The sequence below is a fragment of the Microcaecilia unicolor genome, chromosome 12 (genome assembly GCF_901765095.1).
Source record: "Microcaecilia unicolor chromosome 12, aMicUni1.1, whole genome shotgun sequence".
NCBI lineage: Eukaryota > Metazoa > Chordata > Amphibia > Gymnophiona > Siphonopidae > Microcaecilia > Microcaecilia unicolor.
Window position 1 is genome coordinate 63320361 of NC_044042.1, and position 17708 is coordinate 63338068.

The window sequence follows — 17708 nt, forward strand, 5'->3', positions numbered from 1 at the left end:
GAATTTGTGGGCTCTTTATATATATATATACCACATGGGACTTTGAGAGCAGACGATATGCTGTTTTGTCCTTTTTTTGGTCTGCCTCCAACCTGGGAAGCACAGTAACAGCAGTGCTAGTATTGTCTTCCTTGGATGGAACTAGGATCAGTGAAAATCCATAGTGCTTCAAACAACAAAATAAGACCACCATTTAACCCATTACTTCTGACTCCTTCTCAACATCTGTCGTATAAACTTAGCTCAAAAGAGTTCAGAGGAAACATTTTAAATGGCAATTCCACCCCCATTTGCTTCTCTCCATGGAAAGGAACCAGCTAAATCAAATCACAAATACAGAAGACAACAGAAATAAATACACAAAACAATTTCTCCCCCGTTTTTAACTGATCAATGTGAAGTCAACAAAACACACAAAAAAATCTTTTATTTGGCAAAATGTTCATTTACATAGATCATTCCAGCTGACGTGGACTGTATTAAATGTGCCTTAATAGGCAATTAAATCCAACTTTTCTGTATAAAAAAATCTTCAGGTTCACAGGTGAAGGCTCGTTCAGTGCTGTTTGTATTAAAATTGAAAATTTAGGTCCTTGATAAGCCACGATTGTCAAGATCCTTTACCTGTAAAAACAAGACATATTTGAGTTTTCTCAAAGTTTGCTGCAGATATAAACATATCCTTGTATATCAGGCTTTGGAGAACCTCCCCCTAAGGAATTCTACTAGAGCAGGGTGTGGGCAACCTGCAGCCCACCACTGAATTGTATGTGACCCAAGAGACCATGAGAAGTACACACAGAAAATGGCCTGCACAACTGTCATTGACTTTTGTCGTCAATGGAACTGCTGAAAAATGCACTGGGACAAAACTTGTTTGACAGTGTTAGCAACTGTTTAGAAAGACAGAAGTATATGGTAACAGACTATCCTGGCAATAATTTATGTTCATTCAGTCATCACATTGAGTTTTGCTGGCAGTAAATTATATGGCATATTTGTTCATTTTCAGTGTGTGATTGACTAGGGTTAGTACTGACATTCAAGCAGCTCACTGTGTATAAAGCAGGGGTGGGCATCCTATGGCCCGCAGGCTGAATGCACCCCGCTATTGAATTTTGAGTACCCCACAAAACCACAGGAAGTATACATAGAAGACATTAACCGGTGTATTGGCGATTTTAAAAACTGTATTTAGCAAATATTTTCAGAATAGCCACTCCAGCAGTTTGTTTCCATTGTTTTTAGTTCAATTTTTACTTATTTACCACAGAAGGTTAATGGACTCTGTGCATTTCCAGTTCTGATATTATATAATGATGCAGTCCGCTAGGGATAGTACCAAAGTTCATGTGGCCTTCTGTGTATAAAGGTTGCACACCCCTGTTCTAGAAGGCTCATTTTAAAGGGATAATGTTATACTTCCACAAATTCTAATGTTGATTAGGACAATGTTTAAATCCCTGAGTACTCAGGAAACATTACAGCATGTAGTTTACTGCTGCCCAATCATAAGCTTACTCTTCTGAAAATTCAAGTGCATCTGTAACAGTATAATGAAAACAAATGACTTACATATCATCCAAAACACAAAGTGGATAGAGAACATTTAAAAATCTGATTATTTATTCCTTCAAATAGGTTTCTGTATAACCAATTCCTATTAACTTGTTCTACCTCATTTATTATTTTACAAACCTTTATTACACCCCCTCTGTCATCTGTTCTTAAACTGAATAGCCCTAATCTGATCAGCTCTCTTAATAAAGGAGTAATTCCATCCCCCTTTATCTCTTATGTTATCCTTCTCTGGACTTTTTCCAGTTTCTCTATATCCTCTTTGAGATAAGATGAATAGACCACAGTGTGACCGTACTGTGTGTGTCTATAAGAGCTCCTTGCCTATCTTAGCATCTCAGCTTTCATTTGACAAACTAATTGCTCCCTCAAAACCTACTACTTGTGCTTTGAACCCAATCCCTTCTCAGTGGCTTTAAGGAACCAGCACTCAATATATTCCCCTTTGCAATAACAATCATTAATAACAGCTTGATCTCTCTTGGTTCCTGAACTTTAGGAAAGAGCAATTGTCTATCCTATCTTGAAGAAGCCCAATCTTGATCCTTCCATCCTTGCAAACTATCAACCAACGGTAAATTTTCCTCTCTCTCTCTAAACTAGCAGAAAGTAGTTTTTCTCGGCTCTGAGACTTGTTGATAAGACCAACAGACCGTTGTGCCAAGGTTGGTGGTCCCTGTTCCTGTGTGGTCTGTGCTTGGGACCTGCAGAGACAAAAGGCCTTACACATAGCCAAAATGAAGTCAGGAGGAAAATCTACTACAGTGAATCCCTGCAAGGCCTCAGTCCCCAACAAGGTCTCAGACATTAACTGCAGAGGTTGCTCTGAAACTGATGCTGACTGCAAAATGGCGGCATTTCCCACAAAAGATGGGCCCAGCGCCACAATGGAATCATCATTACTAACCAACTCAGTCTTGTCCCTGCAGGAAGACTCTTGACCCACTGTCTGTCAGACTTCCAAAACTGCTACCCCACAGTCCCATGGGCAGCCCAGTACTTACAGCTGCCTGCCAGATCCAAGCTGCAACTCTGACACATGAAGTAGTACTTTAAACGCTCCGAACTCATAATGCTGGGGTGCCGCGGCAATGCCGGCTGAACTCTCAAAGATCCCCACCACCACCACCACCACACACCGACAAGAAGACAACCAGGCCGGGAGAGCTCCCGTCAAAAGAAAGGGAGCTGCAAGGTACAAGCTAATCACTCACATACATACTTTGCTCTTCAAAGCTTTTAGCCGGCACTGTTCCCCCCCCTCCCACCACAATGGCAGACACCGCAAGACAGAGCAGCACAGCCGAGGCACACAACCCCTCAACAGGGAAAACTGGGGAAGGGAGGAGGAATCCGGCCACCCGGGTGTAGCATTCCTCTAGTCCAGCAGCAAGGCCAAATTGGAATTGGTTCTCTAATTTTTTCTGACACACTGAGAAGGGGGTTCTGCCCTCTTAAGGAACAAGTCTCTCTAAGGTCTAACACCGGGACTGCTCAGGCTTACCATGTCCACCATCTGCTGGAGACTGAGGAAGACTGGCTCTCAGGGGGACTGCACAATTCAATTATAGGCTTGCTTGAAAGTCAGTGATCCTCAGTCTCAATCTGCTGATGGGAGTGCATAACCCATCAGTATATGAAGGTCTGGAGGGACATTAATGGAAAATAGCTTCTTGGACACAAGGATGGCTGTTCTTGCCACCTCTTAGACCTATCCTCTCCTTTTGATTTAGTTGAACACTTTCTACTCATGTTGTCTTGCAGATCTCAGCATAAGTGGCTGAGACTTACAATGGTTCATGTCATTTTTGCATGACTGGTCCTTTTCGTATTTCCTTTGGCTCCTGTTCCTCTCTTTTCTAACCTATTCCTTACAGAGTTCCTTTGCTTCTTAAACTTTTCTTACTACTATTTTGTTATTAGTAGTTTTTATTATATCAATGTTCTTCTAGTTCCATATGTTGACACTTTTGACTTCCAATCTTACTGTATTTGAATTCCTGCCTCAAAGCAGTAGCCATATGGCCGTCTAAGTCTGCAGTCTCGCCACTCTTACCAGGTTCCCCTATGAGCATGCACCACCATTGTTGTCTGAGAACCACTGGCTCCCCGTTCTTTTTAAGGTATGATTTAAGATCCTACTACTAGCCCACAAGGTCTTTTACACTGAGAATTTGCTCTATTTTCTGCAGTCATTCCCTGGACAATAATCTCCTGACCAGTGGCATACCCAAGGGTGCACAGAAGTTCAATCCAGGTGGGGATCTCCAAGCCCCGACAGCTGAAGACCTCCCTCGAAGGCGCCCACACTCTTTGCTGCCCAGCTCGGTAGTTGGCAGCAGCTTCCTGAGCCACCGATGCTGCCACCTGTGCATGCGCAGTTGACAGATGCTGTGCATGCCACTGACTGCCGAGCTGGGCAGCAGAGTTCTTGGCGCCTTCTGGGGAGGTCTTCGGGATCCCCACCAGCTCAGATATTTATATGTGTTTTTAAGCTGGGTGGAGTGTGGAGGACATTGTCCACCCATTTTTTCTGCAGGCCCACCCAAAATCTGCCATCTGACTATGTAACTGCTCTCAACTTCCCTCTGTGGCACGTTTATGACTAGACTCCATTAGACATTCTGCTTTTTATTTCTTAGCTCCTACCTTATGGAATTATTTGCTATTTTTTTCTTCATGCCAAATCTTCACAGAAGTTCAAGGTAGGACATGCAATGAGACTGCGCTGACTGTGGTCCTCTTTATTTCTGTCCCCTTCTTGACACCAAAGATTGGAGTTCCCACTCCACCTTTGACATTACTATATTATTTTACCTTGTTTTGTAAACCATTTTGTTGCCATAACATAAACATTATGATACTTTCCATTTTATTATTCAGTCCATGCTTCATAATTCCTAATATTTTATTGCTTTTTTGACCATCACCATACACTGAACTACGGATTTCAGCACATTGTCTACATTGAATCCTTTTTATGTGAGATGACGCCTAATATGGAAACTAGCATTCTGTATGTCAAGGTTATTCTTCACTGTGTGCATCACTTGTTTATTTTACATTTTATCTGCCACTTCGACAACCACTTCTCCAGTCTGGTAAAATCCTTATGCAGTCGGACTCCGTTTTAAGTAATTTGAATATTTTTGTGTCATCTCCAAAATTTAGTCAATTCGCTTGCAGCTCTCTTCTTTTTCTTAATTACTCAAATATTTAGGGGGTAATTTTAGCTGGCAGTGATCAGTGCTGCTGGCTGAACTGTGCCTGGATATTCAATGCCGGAACCCACCCAGGTACTGGTACTGAATATCAGGGCAGTTGGTGGTCTGCTACAAGTTACCCATGTACTGCTGATATTCAACAGTGGTACTCTGGTAGCTATCGGTTAACTTAGGACAATCTTTTTGTTGTCCTAAGTTAACTAATAGTTCTCTGGTTACTGCTGCTGAATGTCAGTGGGGCCTGGGTAAGTCCTGGCTCTAACAGGATAGTGCAACAGCAGTCTCCTCAGATTTTCAGCAGTATTATCTACTTATGTGCTGCTGAAAATCCAAGGATCACCCAGTCAGCAGGAAACAACTGGATAGGTGCCTCTCCTACTTGGTAATCTCCCCTCTGAATATCAGGGTTTAGAGGTCAAAGGTCCACTGAGTTCAGCATCCTGTGGATAGTTCAGATCATTAGAAGTACCTGGTAGATCCCAAACAGTATACACCGGCTTGGGACTGAGGTTCACTACTGTCATAGTAAGCGCAAAAATAAACAACATTACAAGGGATATCCAACTTTCAAAAATGTCAATTCAATTTAGTTTACTAAATAAAGATGGCTAAATCAGATTGTAAGGGGCTATAGAAGTCAATCTCATAACCAACCAACCAACCAACCAAAAAAGAGGAGGCCTCAAAGCTCAACGGGCACAAAATGACCAACTGAGGTCACTGTCTCTACAAAGAGTCCCAAGTTATTATTGTTGGCCTTATCAAGCTAAACTCCACAAAAAAAAGAGAGCGACCAAAAAACATCCACCAATTGGAGAAAACCGGTTGCTCTCTAAAAAAACAATGAAAAATAGCCAAAATTCCCAATCTGAATCAGTCATCAAAAAAGTAAAAAAATAATTCCAAACCCTACCACCAATAGTTCCAAACAAAGCTGGTAGTAGCCAGTTATAGTAGAAATAAAGTTCCACAAGTACTTAGCTTTAACTGAAGAGAGACACCATCATACCGGCGCACATCCGATTCTCCAAGGCTTTACAATCTTCAAGCACTATGGCTCACAAAGCACTGCTTCTGCAACATTACGACACCAGCCATTCCTTAATCCTGACAAGAACCGCTTGTTTCGCAAACATGCTGCATCAGAAGGTGGAACATACTCTCTTTAATTAAAGCTATGTACTTGTGGAACTTAATTTCCAGCTTTGTTTGGAACTATTAGTGGTAGGACTTTTGATGATAATTAAGATTGTGGGAGTTTAGGCTATTTTCTCCATTTTTGAGGGGGAGCAACCGTTTTTCTCCAATTACTGGATTTTTGGTTGCGCTCTTTTTCTGGAGTTTAGCTTGGTAAGGCCGATAATAACTTGGGACTCTTTGTAGAGACCCTGACCTAATTTTGTGCCCGTTGAGCTTTGAGTGCCTTACAATCTGATTTAGCCATCTTTATTTAGGCAACCATACTTTTTGAATTGACATGTGCAAAAATAACTCATTTAGAGTCATTGCACGCGACAGAACCGAACCATTCCTTGTTGCTCATGCCCTGCCTTCTACAAACTTGCAAACTTATAGTAATGTACTCTTGGACACAGCTAGCATCTCTTTCTACCCCAAGAAATACTTTGAGGGAAAAGTGAACACTGTATTGATAACTTACTTTGTATATTCTGACCAGCCAATGCTCTGTGGTGTATGCCTCTTCAAGAACATCTAGCTCAAAGTCCTTGTTTCCAATCTCTGCATTTCTTACTCTGTCGTAACCTGGGGGGCGTTCTAAATTGTTAAAACAAAGACAAAAAAAAAATGAGACCAAACATTTGCAAGTTGTGATTTACATAATGAAAGAGATAATTAGAAACATATGATGTGGAATTAACTGATTCATCTTGATGCAATGATCTACTTATGGAGGCTTCCATTAAATAATGCTTTGCACTAATAAAGGACATTTTTTAAAATTCTGTCCACTTTTTTCCTCCTTCTGTGGTCTCTGTTGCCCCCCCCCCCCCATTAATCCCATCACTAGATGAAATGCCAAGGTGGGCCAGAAATCCCTCCCTGGTCTGAAGGCGTGCCTTCAGCATTGTTCATTGGGTGGCATCACCACAGTAGCGTGTGCCACTTAATTTCCCTCCCCAGGTCAGCACACACCACTTCCATGTCATGTCACAGAACAGTTGGTTCTATAGACATATTCCTGCATTTTAGCACAAAGTACTGCAGCTAAAGCAATGGGGGGTCATGATCATAAAGTTTAGTAGAATTCTAAGGGGTATTTATCCACTGCCTCTTTAACCCTCTACCCTCACAATCATGCCAGGAGGATCTGTATCACCAGTTATGACCAAGGTCAATTGTTACTGCTAATCCAACAGCAGATGCCTGCTAGCTTTTCATCTGAATGTATTTAATGCAAAATGAAGAGTTACACTGGTCTCACTGTATGCAAAACAGGGTTAGATTCTGGTCACTGAACAGATAACAGTATAAGACATAGATATGAAAGAATGAATATGTAAGCTGCTGAAAAAATTGGGATCAAGCAGAAAAACACATGTAAACAGAAGATAGAAATAAACAAATACAAAATATGACAGAAGGGATGGACCGTAAGACTCATCTAATCTGTGCATTACTACTGCAGTGCCAATAAATGCACTCATTCACCTATGCTAATCCCCTTTCATTGCTCACTGTATTCAAAAACATAATCAACATATTTGCAGCTTATTCAATTGAAACAGGATTATAATTTCAGAAACATACATGCCATGACTTCTAAGGTGAATGGTCTACCATCATAGTTTAGACTACAGAAAGGGACTAAAAGGAGAAAGCATTATGTTGGCGTTAAACTGAGGCACTACCTTAAACAATTTTCTCGTGAAGAGTTAGTTGAAAAGGGGGGAGGGGCAGGAATTAGAACTCAAAGTACAGGATTTCTCCTGGACCTTAGTTCAGAGACTGCAACAGCAGATTACATTTGCTTGTTATAACGACAGGGCTCTTTGGTACTTACTGGCTTCTGTGTACACCTGCCCAAAGCGATAATAGCACATCTTGTACATGAGACAATTGAGCAGCACTGGGGAGCCTTCCCTGTCGACACGGAATTCGCCCGTTGGAGTATAGTAATCATGTTCTTTTATATGCTTGCCAGTGTCTGTGCTGCCACCAATTCTCACCATCCATAAGAATTTGTTAATATCTAAAGTCAACAATAAAGGGGACACACGAGTTAGGCACTCAGCTTACTAACATGGACAAAATTATATTTGTTTTATAACAATCAAGTTATAGGAACAGAATCTACATTACCATCTGAGGAATACCCTGTCAGGCCTCCGAAGATAACTAAGACATAGCTCACATCAAGTTCTCTCATGATCTCATAAGCCTTTTCCTCCGAGGATGCCATAGCCTTGCAGGAATAAGGAGATATGTTTTAAGCCATGAATCTGCTGTAGAACTTTAGGGTGAATTTCATAGTTAATGTCTACAGTTCCAGGTTAGCTCTTTCTCAGACTAGCCACATTTTATTGAGACACGGTACTATATTCTTAATGGAGGGGCATTTTGTTCACTATTTAGGGTAAAAGAAATACCTGTATTTCCAACAAGAAAATCTCCATATGACTTTACAACAGTTTTCATACCTCCCTAAAAATTGTAAATATTACTGGAAGTTACAATGGTGGCAAGCTATAACATGAAGTATTTGAAGGATTATTTGTACTCCTTGTGAGCTATACTTGAAGTAAGGCAGCCCAAGTGACTGGTAATTGAACTCAGACTGTTGAAGCAGCAGGCTAAGCAAGCGGAGAGAAAATGGAACAAGAATAATTCCTGGTTCGTTATACAGCACATCACCACTGTTATACAACCAGCATTAAGTTAGCCAGAAGATCCTACTTCACTAACCTAATTTATACCACTCCAGGGACATGGAAAATACCTAGTGTATCTGAATGTAACTCACCTTGAGCTGCTACTACTGAAAAGGTGTGAGATAAATCTGAGTCTGCTGTTTGATGCTGAGTAATGTTTTTGTATTTGTGGTTGAATATGAATGTTTTTAGTTATAGGTGGTTTATAAGTATTTTTAAAATAAATAAAACAAAAAATAGTTCCAACTGTCCCAGGACACTCTCTATAATAAATCAGCTCACTCCCCCTAATTTGAGACCTGTCTCCCAACCACAGGAGTCAAAATAGATGAGATAGCTCAGGCCTCAGGACTTGTCAAGAGTAGATTACAATGCAGCATTCCCTTCTAGCTCTGATCCTAGCTACGGTCCTCATTAATCTAACATTGATATCTTGTTAGAAAAAAGTCATTGCTGCTAGCAAACCCACCACCTGTTCCATGGATTCAATACCTTCATAGTGGAGTAAAGAATGGCTTTTAGTTAATGAACACATAGTTTATAGTTTTATAAAATTTACTATACCGCTCTGAGAGCAGAGCCGTGTTCAAGCTAATTCAAAACATAATAAAAGAAAGAGAGGAAAGGAACTACACTTTTTTTTGATAGGACAGTAAAACCAATCATACAACAAAATTAAGTGTGACAGACTGACGGGCAGGGAAACATCAACAATGTATAAAGAAGAGACTAACTGTCTCTGGGGACCCTAATCAAATCAAATACCCTTGCCTTAGGCTTCAGAAAAAAAGCCAGGTTTTTAATTCACTTTTGAACTTTTTAAAAGAGAGATTGCCCAAGAGAGAGATGGAACCCATTCCAGATACAAGGAGCAAGAAAAAAAGAAGACAGTGTATCTACTTGATTCAAACTGAGTAAGCCTGGGACCAGGAATCAGGTGATGATCACTGAGTGAGCAGAGAATTCAGATAGGGAGGTATAGAATTGTGAGACAGGATAGATAACCAGGGGTGCCAAGACTTAAAAGCGAGTATAGCTACTTTATGGAGTATAGCTTACTTTGAAGGAGTAAACAAACATGTGGACAAAGGGGAACCGGTTGATATTGTGTATCTGGATTTCCAAAAGGCATTTGACAAGGTACCTCATGAAAGGCTACAGAGGAAATTGGAGGGTCATGGGATAGGAGGAAATGTCCTATTGTGGATTAAAAACTGGTTGAAGGATAGGAAACAGAAAGTGGGGTTAAATGGGCAGTATTCGCAATGGAGAAGAGTAGTTAGTGAGGTTCCTCGGGGGTCTGTGCTAGGACCGCTGCTTTTTAATATATTTATAAATGATTTAGAGATGGGAGTAACTAGCGAGGTAATTAAATTTGCTGATGACACAAAGTTATTCAAAGTCGTTAACTCGCAACAGGATTGTGAAAAATTACAAGAGGACCTTAAGAGACCTGGAGACTGGGCGGCTAAATGGCAGATGACGTTTAATGTGAGCAAGTGCAAGGTGATGCATGTGGGAAAAAAGAACCCGAATTATAGCTACGTCATGCAAGGTTCCACGTTAGGAGTTACGGACCAAGAAAGGGATCTGGGTGTCGTCGTCGATAATACACTGAAACCTGCTCAGTGTGCTGCTGCGGCTAGGAAAACGAATAGAATGTTGGGTATTATTAGGAAAGGTATGGAAAACAGGTGTGAGGATGTTATAATGCCGTTGTATCGCGCCATGGTGCGACCGCACCTTGAGTATTGTGTTCAATTCTGGTCGCCGCATCTCAAGAAAGATATAGTAGAATTGGAAAAGGTGCAGAGAAGGGCGCCTAAAATGATAGCGGGGATGGGACGACTTCCCTATGAAGAAAGATTAAGGAGGCTAGGGCTATTCAGCTTGGAGAAGAGACGGCTGAGGGGAGACATGATAGAGGTATATAAAATAATGAGTGGAGTGGAACAGGTGGATGTGAAGCGTCTGTTCACGCTTTCCAAAAATACTAGGACTAGGGGCATGCGATGAAACTACAGTGTAGTAAATTTAAAACAAATCGGAGAAAATTTTTCTTCACCCAACGTATAATTAACTCTGGAATTCGTTGCTGGAGAAAGTGGTGAAGGCGGTTAGCTTAGCAGAGTTTAAAAAGGGGTTGGACGGTTTCCTAAAGTCCATAAACTGCTACTAAATGGACTTGGGAAAAATCCACAATTCCAGGAATAACATGTATAGAATGTTTGTACGTTTGGGAAGCTTGCCAGGTGCCCTTGGCCTAGATTGGCCGCTGTCGTGGACAGGATGCTGGCCTCGATGGACCCTTGGTCTTTTCCCAGTATGGCATTACTTATGTACTTAAGAATGATACGTAGTTCCACTGGCAACTAAGAGGATATTTTCCTACAAACGAAAAAACCTGGAGGATATATGTTTAGAAGTCCGAAAGAGAACATATGGTAACCTATGGAGCTCTGTGCACTTCCAGTTCCATCATTATATAATGTTGCAGCCCACTAGGGATAATGCTGGCATTCACGCGTCTCTGTGTATAATGGTTGTCCACCCCTGTCTTAGAACATCTGAGCTTAAATGGCTCCAAACCATTCAATACACAGTAGTCAAGCTTCTGAGTCATACAAAGAGAGAATATACTTCAAGGTCCATACAATGATCCATAAGATCATATCAGGAGAATCCCTCAGTTATATGAACAACCTGATTGACCTCCAAATTAGACATAGAACAATGTCATCGCGAACATACTTCAATCTACACCTCCCAAACTGTAAAGGTGTCAAATACAAAACATACTATGCATCTAGTTTCTCCTTTCTGGGTAGTCAACTTTGGAATGCTCTCCCAAGACCCATCCAAGCTATTAATAACTATTTACCTTTCAGGAAAATGTTAGTCCCATTTTTTCAAGCAAGTTTACCCTAATGTACCAGCTTAATTCCACCAGATCACCTACGATACTCCTGTTAAGACGTTGATGCTTACTCTGACCCCAATGTTATACTCAATCCCTCAACTTCTTCCCTCCATCCTTTACCATTTCCCTCCCATTCTCCTTCCCTTTCACCTATCATATCCTTGTCTACCTTCCCTATTCTAGTTCATTACGTTCTTTTCACATGTCCTTTGTAATGCCTTTCATAATGTAAGTAGTTATGATCATCACAATTTATAATAATGTTCCTACATTTCCTTGTTTTTACTGTATTCTTTACCATGTAAGATGCTTTCTTTTACTATGTAAGCTGCACTGTACCTGCTGTATGTGGGAAAGAGCGGGGTACAAATGTAATAAATAAAATACACAAATATGACCCTGTGACACTTCTTCTGATTAAATATCACTGGTTTCCTGTCACTTTCTGGGTCAGGTTTAAGATCCTTCTTAGAGCAAAAGGCTTTTTACACTGGTATTCCACATTGTCTACATTGCTTATCCCTTACCCATCCTTCAACCCCTCCAGTCACAACATGAAAACCGCCTTGACATCCTTCCCATGGTTCACTTAAGTTTAGACTCTACCAGGCACTGAGTCTCCTTCTTGGTCCCTCACCATGTGGAATTCACTGCCTCTCACTTCATACAATCATCTTATAAATTATTTAAGGCAAACTTTAAAAAAACAAACAAAAAAACTTTATTTGCATGAGCTAGCCTACAACAGTATGACCACACAAGGTGGCTTGGTACACCAGGCGATACTGGGCTCCTCCGGCACAATAACCACTTTGGTTTAGTTCTCTATCCCTCTTCTACTTTCTTTATTCTGTTCTGTCATTAAACAATGCAGTTCTTTCCATCTTTATGTTCTTCTTAACTTTACTTTGTAAATTGCTTTGTTGCTAGGTATACATCAAGTACCCGAATAAACAAACATATTTGAGAAGACAAACAGTGCTACAAAGAATGCGGTAGATTATGTGCTGTAAAGCCTTCAGATTTGAAAAAGGCCATTTATTAATTCTAACAGTTTTACACAACACTATACATTTAAAAGGTAATCAATTTCCAGCTGCATCATTTTTTCCTAGCAGATACAAATGATAAGAAATGTGTAAGTGAGCAAGCCTGAAAAAAAAAATAAGGGCCACAGATCCAGTTCAAAGGGCTCCTTCCACTTGGAATTGAGTAGGGGCAGTGCTCACAGACACTGGGGGTGTGTTTGTGTTTAAGGATTTCAAGTTTAATGTTCTAAGCCCACTCCAGGACCACACATCATCCTATCACACTTATTAGCTACATTCATAGCTGTGCTCACCTGTCCAACTCGGGAAATGTGCGTGTTATTCCATGTGTTGTTATCCACTAGGATAGTTCGATTAGCCATGGCTGTTATCTGATATCCATAATCCCACCATGACATCACCTTTGCATCCTAAAACCAAAGAATACAGGAGTGCTGTTAATTCTACTCCAAACCACAGTTCATTAAAAATTATAAAAATTGTTCAAGGAAAGGCTGCATTAAATTCTCCCATCCCCAGAGATTGTGAAACGCAGTGCAGAATCAGGTTCTGGGGACCATACTGAATACTTTATGAAGAGCTGTTTGGGAGCTTTATTAGAGACTAGTAAAAAAGCCCCATTTCTGATGCAAATGAAACGGGGGCTAGCAAGGTTTTCTTCAGAGTGTGCATGTGGGAGTGTGTGTCCCTGCCCTCTGCCCTCTCTCTCCCTCCCCCCTCCGAGTCCAGTCCTTCAGTGTTAAGTTTCCTGCTGTTCTGTGTTTGTGTTAGAGAGAGAGTGAGGGCATCTGTCTCCCCTCCCCCCTCTGAGTCCTTCACTGTTATAGAGAGAGGGATTTCGTGCTGTGATGTTTTCCTTCACTCATGGGGAAACCGGATATCTCTGGCGCTTCACACTTCCGGCTGGAGGCTTCATAGAATGTTGGTGGTGCCTTCTATATATATAGATAAGATAAGATAAGATAAGATGATTTTAAAGGCACATTTTCTTAAAATTGTGGGCAATGAATACAACAGAATACTAAGAGGCTCATTTTTAAAGCACATAGACTTATAAAATGTTATACAGGTTACTATATAACTCTGAGGCGTATTTTCAAAGCACTTAGAATTACAAATTTACACAGTAACCTATTGAACTTTGTAAATCTAAATGCTTTGAAAATGAGCATCTAAATGAGATATTTTAAGTTATTTGGACTTTTTGAGCACTATATGGACAATTGAGCACTTTTTGGTGATGGTGGATGGAGGGGGTCCCAATAATTACATAAAATGTGTTTAGTCTATTTAACAGTTTGAAAGGGAGGTACTGATGGCTTGAATGCTTTTCCTAAGAGCGATACAAATACGTTTATAATAATTTGGGGTCTAGCTAGTACAGGGTTATTACAGGGTTTTAAAATATTGATTTTGTATCCTGTTTAAGGGGTTATAGTAGAAGTTTGGTCTATATGGGATTGTGGAAAAGAAGCTATTGTGAAGAAAAGCTAGATGATATGTTATATAGCACCGGCAAAAAAACATTTAGGGGACATTTGCACACATGTGGGAAAAAGTCTGGTAGTCTGATGAAATTGAAGTGTCAAATTAATCTACTTGATTTCTTTGGCTAGATGACCAGAAAACTGGATTGAGGGCATGCGCTAGATGTGCTCTATTTGGACTTAAACAAAGCTTTTGACACAGTTCCTCACTGGAGGCTTGTGAATGGGCTGAAGTTAGGACCTAATGTGGTAAACTAGATTAGAAACTGGTTGACTGACAGACGTCAGAGGCTGGTAATGAATGGAATTCACTTGGAGGAAAGAAAGGCGAGTAGCAAGTGTTCCAAGGCTCGGTATTGGGGCCGATTCTAGTCAGTATATTTGTGAGTGACATTGTTGAAGGGTTAGAAGGGAAAGTTTGCCTTTGACGGATGATATGAAAATTTGCAAGAGTAGACATCCCCCGTGGGAGTGGAAATGAGAAGTGATCTAAAAAGATAAGAATGGTCTAATATTTAGCAGTTAAAATGTAATGCAAAATGTGATGCACATAGGATGTAGAAACCCTAGAGAGTCAAATTTGTTAGAGGGTGAAAAGCTAATAAGCACAGACTGGGTGAGGGGCCTTGAGATGATACTGTTGGAGGATCTTAAGGCAACAAAACAATATGACAAGGCAGTGGCTGTAGCCAGAAAGCTGCCAGGCTACACAGAGAAGCATATCCAGTACAAAAGAGGAGGTGTTAATGACTCTGTACAAGTCGTGAATGAGGCCCCTATTGTGTTTAATTTTGAAGGCCATATCTTGCTAAGGACATCATAAGACTTGAGGTGGTTCACAGGAAGGCAACAAAAATTATATGAGGCTTGTGCCAAAAGACACATGAGAAGAGACTTGAAGACCCCAATAAGTACATAAGTGCATAAGTATTGCTATACTGGGAAAGACCAAAGGTCCATTGAGCCCAGCATCCTGTTTCCAACAGTGGCCAATCCAGGTCACAAATACCTGGCATGATCCCCAAAAAAGTAAAAAACATTTTATAGTGCTTATCACAGAAATAGTGGGTTTTCCTCAAGTCCATTTAATAATGGTCTATGGCCTTTTCCTTTAGGAAGCCGTTCAAACCTTTTTAAAACTCTGCTAAGCTAACCACCTTTACCACCTTCTCTGGCAACGAATTCCAGTGTTTAATTACACATTGAGTGAAGAAAACTTTTCTCCGATTTGTTTTAAATTTACTACATTGTAGCTTCATTGCATGCCCCCTAGTCCTAGTATTTTTGGAAAGCATAAACAGACGCTTCACATCTACCCGTTCCACTCCACTCATTATTTTATAGACCTCTATCATATCTCCCCTCAGCCACCTTTTCTCCAAGCTGAAGAGCCCTAGGCGCTTTAGCCTTTCCTCATAGGGAAGTCGTCCCATCCCCTTTATTATTTTCGTCGCCCTTCTCTGCACCTTTTCTAATACCACTATATCTTTTTTTAAATGCAGCGACCAGAATCAAACACAATATTCGACGTGCGGTTGCACCATGGAGTGACACAAAGGCATTATAACATCCTCATTTTTGTTTTCCATTCCTTTCCTAATAATACCTATCATTCTATTTGCTTTCTTAGCCGCAGCAGCACACTGAGAAGAAGGTTTCAACGTATCATCAATGACGACACCTAGATCCCTTTCTTGGCCCGTGACTCCTAATGTGGAACCTTGCATGACGTAGCTATAATTTGAGTTCCTCTTTCCCACATGCATCTCTTTGCACTTGCTCACATTAAACATCATCTGCCATTTAGTCGCCCAGTCTCCTAGTCTCGTAAGGTCCTCTTGTAATTTTTCACAATCCTCTCGCGATTTAACGACTTTGAATAACTTTGCATCATCAGCAAATTTAATTTCCTTACTAGTTACTCCCATCTCTAGGTCATTTATAAACATGTTAAAAAGCAGCAGTCCCAGGGGGGAACCCCACTAACTACCCTTCTCCATTGAGAATACTGACCATTTAACCCTACTCTCTGTTTTCTATCTTTTAACCAGTTTTTAATCCACAATAGAACACTACCTCCTATCCCATGACTCTCCAATTTCCTCTGGAGTCTTTCATGAGGTACTTTGTCAAATGTCTTCTGAAAATCCAGATACACAATATCAACCAGCTCACCTTTATTCACATGTTTGTTCACCCCTTCAAAGAAATGTAGTAGATTGGTAAGGCAAGATTTCCCTTCACTAAATCCTTGCTGACATTGTCTAAATCCATGTTGACTTTGGGGCTCATTTTCAAAGCACTTAGACATACAAAGTTCCATAAGTTACTATGCAACTTTGGAAGTCTAAGTGCTTTGAAAATACGCCTCCATGTATACTAGAAGACAGGAGGGATAGACGGGATATGATACAGATGTTTAAATACTTAAAAGCTATTAATATGCAAACTAATATGTTTCAGTCATGGGGAAAACATTAGAACTAAAGGTCATGAGTTGAGGTTGCAGGGTGGGAGGCTTAGTAGCAATGTCAGGAAATACTTTTTCATAGAAAGGGTGGCGATGCCTGGAATGCTGTCCTGCAGGAGACTGTGAAGACAAAAATGGTGACTGAATTCAAGAATGTGTTGGATAAACACAGAGAATCACTATATAGAAAAAGGATGGAATCTAAGCAAAATTTAAATGACCTCATATGTGGAATATGATTTCATTATATATCAAACAACTGTCTGCATATGTTTTGCTTCATAAACATCTATAAACATTTCTTTTTCAGAAATATTTAAAGTAGGTATTAGGTAGATATTACCGTTTGTAATATATGTACTCTGAATTCTTTATTTTGTTGCTGTATATTTTTATTTGATTCTATTTTGGATTCTACGATCCCTTACTCTTGGTCAGCCACACTGAACCAGATTTTTGGGATTAGGAGGTTTATAAGTGCTGTGATTATGACTATAGAGTAAGCTTTGATGCCAACTTCAGAGGTTTGGAACCAAGATCAATGCCCAGCAGACTTCTATGGTCTGGGTCCCGTAAATGGCAAAAACAGATCAGGATCAAGGCTGGAGTGAACTTTGATGGAATGACAACGCCAGTAGTTAGGAAGTAGGACCAGTGCCAGACAGACTTCTATGGTCTGTGTCCCAAAACTGACAGGGAGAGATAGAGATTAAGTACACCAGTGTTTAATGATGAACATATGGAACCTGTTTAGAGTGCCAGATTCAACTCTGGCCACCTTGTTGGGCAGACTGGATGGACCATGCAAGTCTTTATCTGCTGACATTCACTATATTACTATATAAACTGAGTCTCGTACACAATCCAAATGTTTATTTTCAGTTATATATATTTTGTTTTTTGGCAAGTATCTTTTCTTAGCCTCATTCTACCCTTACTTCACCCCTACCTCCTATGTTAATGTATGATCCGCTACCCATCTTTTCTCTTGTCTTTACGCTGAAGACTGTACATAGTTTCTGATTTCCTTTCTTTGAACTGAAATTGTAAACTGCCCAGCATTATTCGATAGGCACTATATCAAATGCTA

The 17708-nt window shown here is 40.4% G+C and overlaps 1 protein-coding gene across 4 annotated transcripts in view; it reads right to left on the bottom strand.

The window, feature by feature from the left end:
- Positions 1 to 409: 409 nt before the first annotated feature.
- Positions 410 to 17708, bottom strand: part of STT3A (STT3 oligosaccharyltransferase complex catalytic subunit A) — an 87700-nt gene continuing 70401 nt past the window's right edge. For all 4 annotated transcript variants that reach the window (XM_030220742.1, XM_030220741.1, XM_030220740.1 and 1 more), the window contains 5 exons: positions 12955 to 13071; positions 8124 to 8226; positions 7825 to 8013; positions 6463 to 6578; positions 410 to 624 (listed from right to left, as the gene is read on the bottom strand). In XM_030220742.1, coding sequence (XP_030076602.1) covers positions 586 to 624; positions 6463 to 6578; positions 7825 to 8013; positions 8124 to 8226; positions 12955 to 13071 — 564 coding nt within the window. In that variant the 3' untranslated portion in view covers positions 410 to 585. The remainder of the gene's footprint in view (positions 625 to 6462; positions 6579 to 7824; positions 8014 to 8123; positions 8227 to 12954; positions 13072 to 17708) is intronic.